A 17736-nucleotide genomic window follows, 5' to 3' on the forward strand; every position below is an offset into this window, starting at 1 on the left:
CCGCCCGGGCGGGCCGGCAGCAGCGAGTGCCGCTGCCGCTGCCCCCTACGGCGGTGGCCGGTGCCCCGGGCTCAGCGAAGGCGGTCGCTGTTGCAGGCGAGGAGACGACGGGCGGGGAAGAGCGTCAGGTTGGATTAGCGCTAACGGGGCTGGTCGTTCTGCAGCCGAGAAGGTACTCGGCTCCTCCGAGGATGTGGCTTCACGCGGCGACTCCAAACGAGGGTGTTCGGACAGAGCGCAGACTTGCAGGAGGCTCCGCCGCGGCAGCGGCGAGCTCTGCCTGCCCGCCCGGCCGGGAGGGCGGTGCGGGACTCTTGCATAATGCTCTCGGAGGATGCTGCGTTTGGATACAGGCACGCTCTTCAAGGGAGAAGAAGGAACAAAAGCCCGGGCAAACATCTGTCTGCAGGTACGCAAAACTAGCTGCGAGACCATTATGTCCCCTCGTGCGTGGAAGTTTTCTTAAGGTGTCCTCTGAAGCATCTGGTAGTAGCTACTGCCTCAGGCAGGAGGATGCTCCCGACAGGTGCAATCGCAGGTTCGGTCTTTCACAACAGCATCTGTTTTTCCCCTCATCTGCCAGAGGTAAATTACGCCCTCACACATTTTTTTTAAGTGGAAAGGTATGAGCATATCTGGATTTGATTTCTTCCCCTTTTGCATGCACACTGTTTACCTTCCCTTGCAAATATGCTTCAGTCCAACATGGAAACTGGTACCTGGAAACAAGTGTGGCCCCCACCTCTCTCTTCCCCTCAGCGTAACCTCATTCCGTTAAAGAGATCTGAGCTCTGCTGAAAACAAGAAGTTCCCACTACCTGAACATATGCAAAACGTTGGCATTGAAATGAGCCTTGGTATGAGAACAGCTGTTACCCAAGTTTAGCACCCTGCAACTTATTTTCATGAGGAAATACTATCGGTATTTTGCAGGCAACTCTTTCCAGAACCCAGTGAGAATCAGAACAAAGGAACTCTCTTACCCCTCCACACCTTCTTGGACAGCACTGAAAGCCCTGCTTTCCTTAGGATGGCATTTTTAAGCTTAATGAGTTTATCTGATGCTTTATCTGCTGCTTTGCTCTCCCCACCTGCATTTTACAGTCATATCTGTGCCTGCTTGATTGTATCAGTATAAAGACACTGATGTCTCCAGGATGCAGCTTTACATGCGTTACCAGCATCGCTAGTGCTGAGATCACTGATACTGTTGAAGTCACGCGGAGGTTTTTTTTAGGACTTGGCTCCACAAGGCCATAACCAGCACATCATATATTGACATGAAGTAAGATTAAAAAGCCCCACTACACACACAACAGCAGCGGCCACAGATCTCCTGGCAGAGCTGCACTTCATCTCAAGTGCAGCCGGCAGGCTAGAAAACACAGCATTGACTGGCTGCTTCTCAGGTGAGGGAAATAGGCAGATGAAGATCCTGAACACCAAGGTTCAAGCAGGTCAGAAATCTGGACAGCAAGCACTTACATTGCCAGCAGCACTACCGAGGTGAACAATACACGTTTGAGTGTCCGGTTTTCTTAAAAAACAAAATACAGATAGATATCAGATATGTCATACAAGCAGCATTTATTTTTCCAGTCAGAACTGGACATTTTGAGCAGGTGTAAGCCAGTAACCTTTCAGGGCACTGTTCTTCTTTCCCCTCCGTGTAACAGCCTGCACCCATGGCCAGAAATACACAATTGCTGCTCTGCTAACTTCATAAGCAGTTGTCCTTTCTTTTCCTCCCACCCCTTCCTATCCTTTGCTTACACATTCTTCTCCTACTTTTAGATAGCCCTCCCTCTGGCTTCACACTCTGACCCTGCCCATTACTGTTTGAAGGCAAGTTGGCTTTCATTAACTCTTTCCTCCCCAAACCCACACAACTGCCAGCACTGCTAAATTAAAAGCTGTGCAGTAACAGAGCATGGTTTTTCACTGAATTTCTACCTCGGCTGATTGATTGACTTTTTAGCTGTAGCACAAGCACAGACTCTAACAGGGATTTCATTGCAAAACAAGCTTCACAGTGAAGTTTGCCCTTCAGGCAACAGAAACCAGTCTTCAGTGGCAGATTTCTCCTATTAGGAATTGGAAGTATATATATAATATCTTTTCCTGCTTTGGGGTCACCCATTGTAGCTTTCCACGCCTTATGCTCATACTGCAGGCTTCTATTAACATGATTTCTCCCTGCTTCTATAAAAGCTTGTAAGAATTTGATATTTTAGAGCTCTGTCAAATGTTGAAATTTGTTGCTGATTTTCTAAGTTAACAAATCATATGCTCTGCCCTGTTTCTAAATTAAATCAGACTACTACTTGCCTTACAACTGTATTGGCAAAGTATTCCATGGCTGGTTACAAAATTTACCTGCATTTTGAGCACATTATTCTTAGCTTTCTCTTTACTCTGTATGAAAAAACCTTGCTCAGAAGTCAGCCTTCTGCATTTCAGTGATCTTAAAGTGCTTGCCACCTTTGTCAGAATTCCTTGCACAAACTATTTTATACAATAGTGATGTGCACATTATACACTGTGTGTTGTCGAAGATCCATAAGGAGTTTAATGTGTCAACGGAAAACACGGTCGCTTAATATTTGCTTTTTGAGGCAAGGTTGCCTTGAATCACCTTGAAAAGCTTCAAAAGTCTTCAATCTTAGTTGACTGTTGGAAGACAAGGACCTCAATACAGGAAACTTTCAGATACTGTGAATAATCTGTTCTGCCTACACCTTGCATTTGGTTTGCCTTTGCTGAATTTGAACTTCATGTAATGTATGGGAGCATTTTTAGTGTAAGGTTTAATACTTGCTTATTTGTTTCTATGGCAAACTTCGAAATGCTGTTAAACAAGATCAACTGGGACCAGGTCCTCACCAGGGTCCGCAGGAACTATCTTGACTACAAGAAATGCAAATTCACACACTGCTTCATGCCAGAAATTGCACATTGCTATTAAAAAAAAAAGCCCCTATATTAATCTGGCAACATATTTACTCTTAAAATAAATACTGACACACCCAATAGCTGCTGTGTTTATTGTAGCACATTTGCAATGTGTAAACATTCAGACAAAACATGTTTAGTGTCCTCCACCTTTGTGCACAGCGTTATACATTGTCACACACAGCTACAGAAAGGTTGCTCACAAATGCAAGTTATGTAAAATATGCTTCCCTTTGGTCCTCTGTTCTGCTCCCAGAGTGGATAGACGATAGAAAATAAGGCATCCATTAAATGGTATCACAATCAACAAAGTATATAAACTAAGTTGTCAAAACTGAACTTTTATAAGATCTAATGTTTCAGACAGCCACTGACAGTACCAGGTTATTAGGTTGGTAGGAAACATCCAGTTTCTGAAGCATGGAGAGATACAACTCTCAGAGACATATCTTCCATGTATTTAACTTAGTTGAGACTTAAGGTTTACAGATTTGTGTACCAGAGGAAGATTTCAAATAAAAAAATAGATATTTTGAAAGTGCTTTTGTCTGACTTTACCTTTAAAAACATAAGGTCAGCACACTGTGAAGCTGAAGATTGTAACTGATCCTACCGGTGCTGGATATAGGAGAACATCTACATTTCTCCACTCAACTCACCCCTCAAACTTCAGTTCTGGCCTGCCATATCCCTGGCCTCTCTGAGAAGAGACTGCCACTTACATCAAGTGGTGCTTATGTTTATAGAAATACTTAGTTTCTGTTCTCAGCCATATTTGACTGGCTTGTGCATCAATTCACTGTAATGTCTCCAGAAACAAATTGCAGCACGCTTCATAGTTTTAGTTTATTTTTACCGTGAGTGCAGATAAACAAAAAATGCTGAGGGCTCTAGAGTGACCTTTCATTCATTCAGTGACAGGTCAGCCATAGCTAGATAATGCCTGCAGTACTGAGGGCTAGGTTGGTGTTCAAAGTTGCAGTTGTCCAGCACTATTTCTACTTATAGTTGATAGTTACTGCATTTCTAGTCTACCTGCATAAACTAGCCAAGTCTCTGAATACAGACAGCTTTTTAATGCCCTTTGCATTCCAGCACAATTTAACTGAGGAAACAAATAGCACAAAGCTAATAAAAAACCAAACCCCCAAAACCCCTGAACTAACAGTGAGAGTGCCTAATCAAAAAGACTGTTAAGTTTATCACAAGCTTCTGCCACAGGCTTACACTCCTTTTCAAGAAAAGCAAATTCAGACTTTAGGTATAAGATTTTCCACCAGCTCCACTGTCCAGTTCTTGCAATGTGTGCTGCTTTAAAGCCTCCATGATACACTCCCACAATCCATTAAATATGTTCGCTACAACCTGTATGGGAGAGGGGGAAAAGTTGTCAGGTACATGCATCAAAATAATAGTTTTGTTGTACAAGGAGCCTTAAAAATGCATCTGAACGATTTAATTACTAATTTGACATACACTGGTGAGCAACTGCTATGAACCACCATAAAACATTTTGAACATGTGAAAGAATTAAGCCTTGTGTGTGCTGTAGGACCGTATGACTATTTAAGGAGTGGAAGCCATAGAACTGATAACGCAACATCCTGCTGAAGATACTTACTTATTACTACAGATCATGTTTCAAGGTAAAACCAGAAGGCCACAGTACAGAGCTAATGGAGCAATATGTCCAGTATTTACAGGCAACTGCAAAGTCAGCCCCTGGTCTAGCTTCTAGAGAAAAAAACACACTACTTCCAGATAAAAAAAACAGTCTGTAACACTAATGTGCACGGTATGAGGCACGCATATGGATCAAGACATTCGGCTTGAGGGTAAGATCATTAAAGCATAGGTCATCTGTTAGAAAACAAGGCTCTGAAACAAGTCACTTAAATGGAGCTGTAGGCACTTGAGTCCAGGGTGCTGCTGGCTGCCCAATAGTCCTGAAGAACAAGTTTCTTCAGAGTAACCAAGTTTTCCTTTTCAAATGCTCTTCTAGAGTCCTGACCCCCCCCTCACAGTTGGTAGGAAAAGTATTACATCCCCACCCTGTCCCACCTCACATTGGGTTTCTTGCCTGGTTGAACTGAGAGGTGTGTGCAGAAAAGGAAATATTAACATGGCCATGCCCTTTACCCAGGAGCAAGATGCCCTGCTCTGCTTCATCCCACACTTTCATCTCCAGTAAGGTTCTGGACGGACTCACTGCAGGCTTTGTTGTCTCCCTGCTCTGAAATATGTCCCCATCTCCTCCCCCTCATAAATCTATTCCATCTGGCATATAACAATATAGCACACCAGAAAAGCCCAATACCAAGGAGCTGCAAATGCCTTTGATCTTTTTAATCAAACTGTAAATATTTTAAGGCTCCCCCACCAAGTGACCCTTCAAGCAAGCAAGACTCATTGCTGCCAGCCAGGTTAAATATAAACCACGTATCCTGCAATCAGTATTCCTGAAGAAACAGAACTTCAAATAACTGAAGCATTAAGCTCTCCATAGTGGAAGTTAGGCAATGCTTTTCCAAGTGCTGTGATACTACCTTAAACTGCATGCTGTCTTAAAACCTTGGCAAGCCAATTTTCTCCCTAAGTTTCAGGCCTGCTACCATCTAAGCTAGGACACCTTACTGCACAAGGTATCATTAAAATTGGATACGAAGACACTGAATAAGTTCTTCAAGTCCTGCCTACTGCAGTGAGTACAGGAAAAGTTAATGCTTGCACACTATACATACGGGGTTCCCAAGTTACTGTATATATTATCTAACTTTCTGTACTATTTTAAATTAAGAATCACTTAACATGGGAAAAAATTCCCTCACCTCTCCTAAGGAGTTTGTTGGCTGCAGACATTTTGCTAAAGTGCTCCATTCTAGAGCATTAGCAATAGTTTGGGATTTTTGTGGGTTTTTTTCTTCCCCTCCACCCCCAAAAAATTTAACTACTCTTCATAAACATTATACCAGGGACATTTTGTGGTGTGTTGCTTTTGCATACACCTTAATGTATAATTTTAATATAGGTACATACCATTACAACAACAGAAGAGAGATGCAGAGCTCTCCTCCTCTAATCTGTACCTGCCAGAGTTTGGTAAGTCTTTGCACTGTGATATAAATCTCTGAAGTTCTGTCTCCGGAAAGCCATCTTGCTGGTAGTGCTAAAAATTGATATTTAGTTGAACCTTTAACAAGGCTAAAACATACAATAACACAAATCATCCCCAGACCACTTTTCAGACACTGCTCAAGTCTGAAATTAGAAGATTCACAGAATTGAATATGAAATTACTGCTTTTTAGTAGATATTAGCTTCCATTGGAGCAGGAAATCAGATAGGCTTGTAAGAAAACTGAACTAGGGAGGGATTAAAAACCTCTCGTCATCACTTCACACCCTGAAAAGTAGCCATTATATTTATTCTTTACATTGGCATGCACTGCAAGTCAAAATATTGAGGGAGATGAGTCTCAATAGCACCAATCTTGCATTTTTATTCCAAAAGAAGAGTAAGAGTCCATGCTTACCTTGACAGTTTCATACGTATCTGTAATGAGTGCAATGAAGAGACTCAGCACCATATAGATGAACAGACTGATGAAGGAGTAGAGGTAGATCCTACTGAATAACCAAACCAAGTAACTTTTCTGCTGCATTTTTGCAAAGGTGGCAAACATGTCATCTCCATTGATCAATGAAAAAAGGCATTCGGAAACCATGTTCAGAGAGCGAAACTAGAGAGGAGGGAAGAAAAGGACATCTGTTGCAGCTTTATTTGGATCCAAAGACTGTACATGACACAAAGAAGATACACAGCTGATGACTGGCTGCCTCAGATCTCTTTGTACACCAAGGTTATGACAAGGTGCAGACAGTAAAACATTTGAGGAATGAGCAAAGTTTGTCACCTCCGGTACACATACACATTCAATTCAGATATGCCAATTTCACTTTTAAAAGGGATAAGGATAAAGTCTCCAAAGCTCTAGTCTGACACTGATGTTCTGCAAGATGAAAATTATTTCTCGAAATACCAGCATGTGATTGGGAGTCATGGCAGCTTCCACTTCTGACTCAGAGCTTTCATAACTCGAGGAAAGTCTGACTGAGTCATGGAAGTGAGACTCCTCAAAAAGAGCAGCATCTTGTTGAAGATGCACTATTTTTATATTAAGGGAAGTCTTGACATGGAAACTTAGAAGACAACAGTAGTAATCTCTCTTTTGTTTGGAATCCAGTCTGTTATTCAAGTTGTCCTTTTTCATGTTAAGTATATTACCTTCACATGGTATGGTCCCAGTACAATCCATCCACAGAAGCAATAGCCCAGGTAGATCATAGCAGCGCAACAGCAGAACCTCATTACATTGGGTAATGCTGCTCGCAGTGTTAGGATGAGAAGCTGCACAAAGCAATGCAGAAAAGTTAGAATTCAACCAGGCATTTCTTCCAGTCCTCTTATAGCAACAAACAGAATAAATACCAACAGCACGAAGATCCCAGGAGATCCTTACATTATACTTCTGAAAGAAACCTAGGTAGCGAATGACTCCAAGCCACACAAGCATAGTGGATGTTCCTAGGAGTATGCTACAGACATCATAACTTGTCAGACTCTAAAAAAAAGAAGACAAGAAAAAAAAAGTTCTAAATTGCAATTCTCATTACTACAAAGATCTGTTAAGAAACATTGTTTTCCTTGGCAATCTCTCCCATTAAAAATTAGTTTGGGGCAATATGCATTAGAGGGCAGAAGTCCTGCCAAAAAGCAAGGGCACTTTCAAGTGTAACTCATTTCACGTGCCTTTCCATATGGCTGTTTGTAAAATAGATTCTGACAAGACAAGCTTCATTTGCAAGGCCAAGAGCGCAGCTGCACTGCAGGTGCAGAGACACCCCCTCTGTACCTGGCTCACCAAGACCCACAGAGTGGCACTGCAAACATTTTTGTGCTGCTTCCGGACCTGCAGCAACTGCTTCTGGAATCTGCATCGACAGATTTCTCAGAGCAGCTTGGGAAGCTCTCCACTGCATCCCAACGGACAGTGTAGATGTGACTTTAGAACTGCAGAGCAAAGAAGGTTCTTCCAGGACATAGGCAAAGCAGTTTTTAAAGAACAGCATAACTTGTTAGCAGAACTCAGGTAAATACTAAGGAGGATCTTGTTAGGTAGCTGGGAACTGTGAGATGTAAAAACTTATCAAGGAGAAGACTAATTAGCTTCTAATTAATTCTAACTGGAGCTTCATTTATATTTTAGTGGCACTTCATCTTTTTTTTTCCACCTATACACACTGGCCTGTTTTCATCCAAGTTAGCGTATACGCTGTTCCCTGAACTGCAGCTCTACTCTGAAATGGATCATGACAGCTTACTTGAATAAGAAGTTTTCACTATTTTCTGTTTTTATTCTTCTAAGAGCTGACTAATCTTTTATAATAGCGTAATTCATTTGCAGCTTGACAAAAACCAAACAGGCTACTTTAATATGAACATGTTACTCAGCCATTAACTTTCACACAGTAACATGGAACAAGATCTTGTTGTTATGGTCCACAAGGCTTGCAAAATGAAGTGAAATGTGTCTGTAGAGAAGAGTTTTAATAAAATGCTCTCTTAGAAAAGAAACATATATCGATAGATGTATTTATGTGCCTAAGATACCCAAATCCCAAATGCAAGGTCTTACTCCAATCTTGTTCTCATCTTTGCTTCTCCCAAAGCAGGATGGAGTTCTCTTAGCCAACTTCCTCATAGCTTCTTTCTACTCCTAAGAACTGAGTTTATAGTTCCTGAGGTAAGATAGGACAATTTGTACAGGGCATTTATAATAGCCAGGCTGTCACCAGATGGATTTCAAACCCAACCTTTCATCACTACGGTCCGAAGTCTATTGTGTTTATTGTCACACTTCAAAGTCTGCTACAGATTCGGTGAACATTATCTGAATATTAAAGTGCTTCAGGATAGCATATTGTAATAATTTTTCTTCCCTAATTCTGGCTGCACAGGATATGTTTTTAAAAGATTTTTATTCTATATCAAGTTTATTTTAGAAATTGAAGGCCTAGAACCTGACTGTGACTGACTGTTATCTACATGTTGGAAACCAGAAGCTGGGAAAGCAGTAAAGTGATGTTTAAAGAGAGACTCTGCTAGTTAAACGCTTGTTAAATGGGGAACAGAAAGTTAAATGCAAAATTTCAAAAAATCCATCAAATAAGGAAATACAAGTGGTCCTAAATGGGGAAGAGAAGAAATCGACAGTCTTAAACTTCCAGAGATTAAGTTCATTTTATTTCTTGGAGTCACAAAGGAGCAAAGATAATTAGAACTATAGTATCTAGTGATATTTGGAGTTTTAAAATCTTGCAACTGGAAACAATGCAGCTCAGTTATAATGCCAGAGGACAAGACAGTTTTAAAATTTCATGTCACTCAGAATCGAGTATAGCCAGCCTAAATTCCTCAGAGATTTAAACCTAGCTGGGACAGAAACAATCAGTTTTGCTTTCACCTGACAGTGTAAAAAGCTTACCTTGGCTTGTATCTCCATCTTTAGAGTTGATCCAACAATAGTTAAGACATCGCTAACCATAATCAGGATGTACCATCCGTTGACAAATTCCATTTGATCACTGAAAGATACTTCTTTCTTATAATAATATAGGAAAAAGCTTACAAATTCCTAGGGGAAAAGAGGAAAGAAAAAAGTTAATCAGACTTACACAAGACCTGAAGACTTTCCAAGGAAAGAGTTATACCCACCCTTTGGAGATGAATTCCTTTAATCACTGATCGTGTGCAAAGGATCAATGAGGCCAGACAAGTCAATATAACAAAAGCATCAAAGATCATCATGTAATGAGTATTCTTCTGTACTGCAAGAACAAAAATGTACATGTTTACAATCAGATGCATTTCATCTTGTTGACCATTTTGAGTACTGAAGTAAGAATCAAGTTTTGATGTTAACTATGTTTATACAACTGAATTAAGAAAAATCTTAGCATTTTTCCCACAAAAGTTTATCTGACATATTCTGAGAGACACAAGTGCATCTGCACTACAGATACCACTTCAGTTAATTTAGGAAGGTTGATACCACATCAAAAATATACCAGAGTGTGAATGGTTCTTACAGCACCGCAGAATTAGAGGTAGGAGTTGTCCCTTGTACAAGCACTGGAATGGCCTTTGGAGTGGCAGAACTTGTCAAAAAAAAAAAAAAAAAAAAAAAACCCCAGGAACTTTACAGTATGTATCTTCTCTTCCAGACCAGTATTTGACTATCAGATAGGTCTTCTGTCCTAGAGCAGTGCAGGTAATTTGCAGTGCTGTTCAGCTAGCCAAGACCAACATGGAGCTAGATATGGAGTTCTCTCCATCTCTTATGTTACTAAAATTCACATTCTTGATCATCTAAGGTCAAATTTTGCATCAAACCTACCACTAGACCTCTTTTTGGTCTTTATAGTTATCATACAGCTGAAACTAGATGAGACAGTATAAGGATTAGATTTTTAATGCTAAAAGAGTGATTGTTTGAGAAAAAAATTGAAACAAATTAATGCTAAATTTGCAAGAATATGCAGCAATTCTCCAAAAAGGGATACTGAAGTTCTAGTTGACTTCACAAACTGCACTACTCAGAAAAAGCCCACCTACTACTTGATTATACCAACATCACTAACACATGTTGCCATTTAAGTTGGTTTTGCAGTGTAGTCCAGAACAGCAACAACTTGTCATTGTCCAGTTGTAATCATTACCTTTGTATTTTTCCTTGGCTTTCAGAAAATAATACAGGGTACTCCAGGAGATGATTTTGAAAACTGTTGTAGGGGCAATCTACATACATATCAAGTGTGGATTGTTACAGAAGCCTGGTATCACAGCTTTCTTGTACTGATGCACTAGCAATCTGTTAGAGGTAGCATGCCATCTGGTGTGCATTTATAACATGGCAGCTAGCAAAGCTAGTTGATAAAGAGCGTTTAGTGGAATATGCATTTGCAGAAGTGGTGTGTTTTGTACTCTCTGATGCATTTCATTGAATTCCCAAAAATTACTTCCAATCTGGATCTTTAAAAAAAAAAAAAACAAAAAAAACACAAACAAACTTCTTCTTTCACTACCAGCTTTTCATTTCCTAACATAGGCATAGCAAAGGGGAAAGTGGCAAAGTAGAAAAATGGACCTGATTCATCCTATTGCTTACTTCAGAAAAAAAGTTTAAAATAAGTGGAATTTAGAGTCCTGGAAAGCTTCTGACTTTCAAAGAGATTATTTTTCTCTAATCAAAAAAGATCTCAGACAATGTTTTGACCAGACCCAATAGCTGCCAACAAAGGGTACTCTTCTGAGAAACTATTTCAGATAGATTATTTAACCATACTGTGCATCTCAGTTACACCCAAATACATGCCAAACAACATTTAAGCAGCAGTAAGAAGTCTTTCTAGCCATTCCACTCTAGCAAGCCTTAGCAACAGTGCTTCCTTATCTTTCCTGGTGCTAAGTCCTGAAATAAGAGTGAATCAGTTTCAACTTTCCACCACTATCATGTGTCCTTCTGTTGCCTGGTGCTAGAAGAACAGTTCACAGCCCTACCTGAAGCAATGAGCAGTGCAAGTTCAGTAGCCAAAACTAGAAGGATGCACAGTGAGGCACAGAAAAATTTTGGTTTGACAGTATCAATGGTGCAAGGTTTGAGAACTGCTAAGGAAAGTAATGGTGTGGCTGCGTTCCCATGATTTCAGATCAGAGGTTGAAGAACAAGAATTCCTTAGAAAATCAGGATTTAGAGCACACCCACTAGAGAACGTATGTCAACAGTGCCTCATCTTTTAATAAAGAAAAAGGTTAACAAACATTGTGCTAGTGTGGCAAAAGTTTAGCATGAAAATTTGAACACGTTTATGTCACTTACTTGATCCAGAAACATGCCAGTCTTTACATTCCCTGATCGCTATGTCGTTGTCTAGACTTATTTTAATTCTTCCACTATGTGCTTTATTATCAAACACTATCTGTATTAACACAAAAAAAAAAAGGCACGTCTTTTTGAAGTTAAACCATTACATCTGTAGCACACTGTATTGCTAAGCTTGCATAATCACTCAGAATAATTATCCTATGGGAGAAGTTACAAAACTTGTTTAAGCTTAAGGTAATTCCAGTTTATTCAAGTAAATGCTGTCAAAGTGAAAAACAATGTGGTGAACCATGTATTTGCCACAAATTGCTTGATCAACTAGATACAAGGCAAAATTCTTTTAAACTACAGCCTCATTCCTCTATGACCTGAAAACAACCTTTCCTAGAACCATTTCTCTAAAGAGAAGAGGTTTATGCTTTCATTGTACTTCAGATGGATTAGAGCACAAAACGCTGTAAGCCAGGCAAGTGCTTCAGGACCACATCACAAGCACTCAAAGCTTAGCCTCCCACAGTCACAACTGGCGGTTATTTACAGGGTACACTAAGACACGACAGTAATCCAGACACCACTGGGGACCAGTCAATGGTGCCCAACGCTCTTCAGAAAACATCTGCACTGACTGTGTACAGTTTTAAACAGAAAGACACGTGGCAGGCTTCCACGTACCGTCAGAGTGAAATCATAACAGTCAGGGAGCTCATGGTGACGAACAGTCTGGAGGTTGATTGCCTTCAGATTGAACATGAGCTGCACCGTCACCAGTCTGCAATAGAGCTTTGTATTAGCTTTTCGCAGGGGAAAATGCACAAATACCCTAATACAGGAGGTGCCGACTCCTCCTTACCTGTGGAAATCCAGAGTGAAATTCAAATTGTGCTTTCCCGCTGTTGTGTTGTCTAACGGCATCGTTGGCTCAATGTACAAGCAGTCTGCAATGGATAAGTACTCACAACAATATCTCATGGGTTATCATGCTCTTTAACCGTAATCTGCCTTTCCCACTCCCAAGGCTGTAAAGAGCTGTTGACTATACCAGACAAGATAGCACACGTGAGGAGTCATTTGGGAAGCTAGCTGACAGATACATTGGCTTCCCTGAACACCAGCCAAGTTACTCATCATGAATTCACAGGGAAGACTCCTGAAATTACCCCAAAATACTTGTATTAGATGGCCATCACTGCTAACAGCTCTTCACTTGTTTTGTGGCAGTAGACATAAAAGACTGTTACCTTGGAGGTGAGGGCTAGAGGTTAGTTACACAGTAGTTTTCTTGCCAGTTTTGGCTGGTAGTAAGTTCAATACAGATCATGTGATAGGACTATACAGTACTGCGGAGGTTTTTTTAAGAATTTATCATAAATCTGGGGTCCCTCCTCCCAAAGAACTGATACAATAGATAGGTTCATCACCAGTCACAATCTCTGGGTCTATATCAAAGGTATCATTTCCAGGACAGATGGTTCCTCGCTTGTAGAACTGCTGACACACAGCCAGAGCTGTTTCTTCTGCTCCCCTCTTCTCATAAGCATGGTTTCCAACAGAGATGTTGGGCAGCTGTAAGTACTAAAGTTCAGAACAAACAGACAAACCAACTGAGATGGCACCAAAACTGTTAGTCTCTGGAGAAAACAAACAAACAAGCAAAAAACCACCAAAACCAAAACCAAACCAGAAGTGTTTGTATCTGTGCCATAACTCATCTTTATTTAAAACATCACCTAAAGAACTTGGAAACCTACAGCACACTACAGCTGAGTCCTGAAATACTTTAAGGTAGTTGACAAAAACAGTAAGTGCGGGATTTGGATCTAAATACCTTTTTGCTTATTATTTTTTTCTCTCTACAATCCTTAGTAGAAAGCCTAATTCACTACTTGCAAAGAACTCTGGCTCAAATCCAAGGCCTGCATTTAGTCCAGAATTAGCATACTGATTAGCTTCAAGGATGTCACCACAAGTACAATGCTCTGACAGTGACAGAAAACCTAAATGAGTTGACACTCTAGTCTTAAGCAACTGGCACAGAAGTTCCATTTCAGACACCATCAGAGAAGCTAGTAGGAGGAAAAGGTAAAGAGCATATATATTATATACATTGCAATGACAATCCTTACCTGGTTTATTGCAAAGAATATCTGGTCATAGACATCTGTTTGTGTATATACAGCATAGGTATCATCCATCCTGTCCATGTATCCTTTCAAGAAGAGATGTTTGAATGCAACAGTGTTCTCTTCTTTGAAGGCAACCACCATTTGATTGCTCAATCCAAAAACCACCAGCTGAAAAAGACATTTGTATTTCCTGTTCGAAGACAAAGTTGGCTTCTGGATTAACATACAAATCCTGTCCTACAAACAGCCACTCTTTAGTCATGCTGGTAGACACAGCAGTCACACACAGGCTACTCCATTTCACAGCTGGTCAAAACAAAGTTTGATTTTTAAGGAAACAATGGCTTTCAAGAATGTTCCTTTAACATGTTTACGAGCATCTTGTCCAAGGACTCACATTTTTACAAAGAAAAGGATACCATCTCAAATTCAAGCTACCTATATACTGTTACACGTGCTTTGTTAGTTCAGCCTGACATTAAGATGACTCACCTTAGGGAGTATCAGTGCTCCTCAGCCAAAAAGGCAGGACAGGACTTAACTAGACCCCAGATTGAAGTCCTTACTCCAGTGCACAAAAGGCAAATTGAGGACAACTCAGAAAAACAAACATCCCTCCCTCAGGTTTGGGTGAAAGGTGCTTTGAGAATAACTGATCAAAACTGTGCTTGTAAGAGGATAATCTCTGAAGCTGTTAAAAAATATATTGCAACTGTTCACAAAAAGTTAGTATAAAACCCTGCTGGCTACTATCCAGGCTGGAAAAGGTTTCTAGAAGAATGTGATGTATTGTTTGTGGTAGCTCACAATTCTCTTCAGTGACTATTGTTTCAAATCTAGTGTCAGGAGTATTGTGAAGAAACTCATCAGAGATAAGTCTGAATCAGTAGTCTACAGATTAGTTTTATGGCCATGATGCAAACTGGATATGTAGGTTTTGATAAGGATAACTCAGTCACAGATATACTAAAATGCTCTGTGGACAAGCTCAGCATGCTAGGCACACAGGAATACACCAGCAAATCAACAGTGCTGAGACTGAGTTACCTACAAGCAGATTTTCTCTGAAAATACTAAATCAGCATTAGTTTCTTTCTTATTTAGTTTCTTCCACCATCAAGTTTTATTTCTAGTTGCAAAATGGAACAGATGACAATAAGAGGATGATGATACATTTAAAACTGAAGCAGTAAGTAAGGGATACAAACATGCTGCCAGATGTATAGCAGGAGAACTATTATTTCTGCAGTTTGTCCTATCATTCATGCAGCTGTGGAAAACATTCTTCTCTATACTTGTATTGTCACAGCGCTGAAACCACCATAAAGGTGAATCACATACAGGCAACTCTGAAGGATCATCATCTGAGGTGTTAGAAAGGTTTCATGAAAGACCTTCTTCCTCCTTAACCACAGAACTTTGAGACAAACAATTGTGTTTTGGGCAGCAGACAAATGTGTTATATGAAATCTACGGTGCAAGGCTGGGTGAGAGGAAGAATGGGGCAGAATTTCTGTGGTTTTTTCAGTACAAGAGTTTGTATACCATACATAAGACACAAGCAAACTGTGAAAAAGCCACCAATTTCAGTTCTCATTACTATGATATTGAAACACAAGCGACTGTTCTTTCCCTCAAACACACACTCAGAGTGAAGAAGGTATTGGGGGGAACAGACATATAAGGATGCCATCCTTGGGGGGCGGGGGAGAAAAAAAAATAAAGTACAAAGTCAAGTTGAGCCCTTAAACATTGTTCCTTTCATCTCCGCTCTTAGGAAAGCTATTTTTTAAGTCAATAGTTTTAGGAGAAAATTATGCCGTCTGAGATCTAAGCTACATATGTGCAACTAGGATAGTTTTGCAGTCTATCCTCTCCCTGTCTCTGGACGACACCATGTACAGCATTTGTCACCTGCACTCATTCGACCTCCCATGGGCTGAGTCCCTGCTTGACTAGTTACTCACCTGAACAGTAACCATTGCTATTTTGAGTAGCTGAATCCCAAGTTTCCAAGGTTTCCTGCCCCGGGCCCAGAATTTCTCACATGGGTTCATGAAGAAGAATTTTAACTTCCTTCTAAGCTGGTCTTCCAAAAGCCCCTCCTGTGATACTGATAGGTGTCGTGTGTAGCTGCAAAGATTTTCATCATCGTGAGCACTGCAGCTGCTCACAGCCACTTCAGGATTTTCCATTTCTGAAATGAAAACCAGTCCACGTCAGTTGGAACACATGCAAGCATGAATACAGATCTGTCTGCACCGACAACCTGGACTCCAAAAACATTGATCTTCTGCAAAAGGCACTTGCATGTTACACTGATTTTAAGACCTTCCTCATAATATTCCGCATGTTCTGCAGAACCTGAAGAAAAGTTTGGGCAAGCTCTTAAATTTGCAGATAGGCTGTCAAAACATTTATTTAATAGCGGAATTTCTGTCCCTTTGGAATTATGGAGTCACTTGCTGAAAACTTCTTCCTCTCTCACTTGCCAACAACATCATATATGCAAAAAATCCTGACTCATTTCCTTCTGTGTCCAGAAGAGTACCAAAAGCCTCTCACGAGCGTTCACTCTTCTGGAAAACTTATCTACTTCTGTAGCTAGTATTTTCCCCCACATCTACAAGCCTGCTGTCCAGTACTTGAAAGAAATGGAATTTTCAAGACAGACAGCATTTTTCTTAGACATTAGTATTATCATCGTTCACTCTTGGAAATGGAGACCCAGCATGCCAAACTGCAATTGAGATAAATTACCTGAGTGCATTAACTTGTCATTTATGATATCTATGCTTTTCAGCCATAAAAGACTGAATGCAAACCAATGGTGATCATGAACCAGACAAAAAGACCAAAACGTAATTGTATTCAAGCATCATAATTAGCTGAAGAGGGTCACATTTTAGATGAGGGGAAAGATTAGAAGAGAACCTTATAAACACAGTTTGAGATGTTACTCTCTATAGTATTCAACATGTTTAGATGTTAATCTGCTACTAACTTCACTGACTCCCAAATATTTTATAAATGCTTTATAAAGTACTTAAGAGGTAGCCAGGAGTGTTTATTTTAGATAGAAGAATGTTGACAGTAAGAACAGAGGAGACAGCCTAGGCTGTGAATATATTTAAAGATGTGCCATATTAGACAAATTATTTTGAATTTGCATGAGAAAAAGTTTCTTATATAACTCAAACAAAAAATCATCACCAAGATTAAATTTAAAAAATGCATAGATCGCATCCACTCTCCTCAAGCAGCCACTGCACACACCAGAACACAAGTCTGTTTTCAGATACAATTCAAGACCTTGCATTTCTGCAGTTGTCAGAGAGGGTGAGAAAAATTTTGAATCAGCAGTTTAACGCTAAGAATAGGCACATAAATAGGCTTAAAAAAAAAAAATCAGCTCCTGTTTTATCAGGTCTCCACTGCCCCGCGGGATACAGTATGCCACAGTTTCCACTCATCTTTCTTACAGCTGATGAATGATTTCTAAGTTAAGCCCCGCTCTGATACGGCAATATTCCTGTCACCGTACGTGCTTGATTTCAAATAAATAAATAAATGCTTCTTGACCTCACGGGATCGGCTCGAGAAGATGTTCCGGACGAACATAACACACAGGAAATCTTTTCTCACTAACCTGCGCAGAGGCAGCGCGGGCTGCACGCACGGGCTGCAGGGCTGAGGCTGGCACGGCCCCGGCCCGGC

At 40.4% G+C, this 17736-nt stretch overlaps 1 protein-coding gene across 3 annotated transcripts in view; it reads right to left on the minus strand.

Annotated features, from left to right (window-relative positions):
* Positions 1–4232: 4232 nt before the first annotated feature.
* Positions 4233–17736, minus strand: part of MCOLN3 (mucolipin 3) — a 20074-nt gene continuing 6570 nt past the window's right edge. For 2 of the 3 annotated variants that reach the window (XR_775330.1, XR_775329.1), the window contains exons 2-14: positions 15987–16216; positions 14020–14187; positions 13315–13468; positions 12747–12831; positions 12569–12665; positions 11891–11990; positions 9727–9839; positions 9497–9646; positions 7441–7573; positions 7237–7359; positions 6485–6691; positions 5989–6118; positions 4285–4317 (exon numbers count right to left, since the gene is read on the minus strand). Coding sequence is in view for 1 of the 3 variants with exons in the window: in XM_010582577.1 (XP_010580879.1) it covers positions 4298–4317; positions 5989–6118; positions 6485–6691; positions 7237–7359; positions 7472–7573; positions 9497–9646; positions 9727–9839; positions 11891–11990; positions 12569–12665; positions 12747–12831; positions 13315–13468; positions 14020–14187; positions 15987–16214 (1677 nt within the window). In the remaining 2 variants the exon portion in view is untranslated. Of the gene's footprint in view, positions 4318–5988; positions 6119–6484; positions 6692–7236; positions 7360–7440; positions 7574–9496; positions 9647–9726; positions 9840–11890; positions 11991–12568; positions 12666–12746; positions 12832–13314; positions 13469–14019; positions 14188–15986; positions 16217–17736 lie in introns of all 3 variants that reach the window. The other variant, XM_010582577.1, reaches the window with a different exon arrangement.

Source organism: Haliaeetus leucocephalus, unplaced genomic scaffold, assembly GCF_000737465.1.
Source record: "Haliaeetus leucocephalus isolate CR32 unplaced genomic scaffold, Haliaeetus_leucocephalus-4.0 Scaffold848, whole genome shotgun sequence".
Lineage (NCBI taxonomy): Eukaryota > Metazoa > Chordata > Aves > Accipitriformes > Accipitridae > Haliaeetus > Haliaeetus leucocephalus.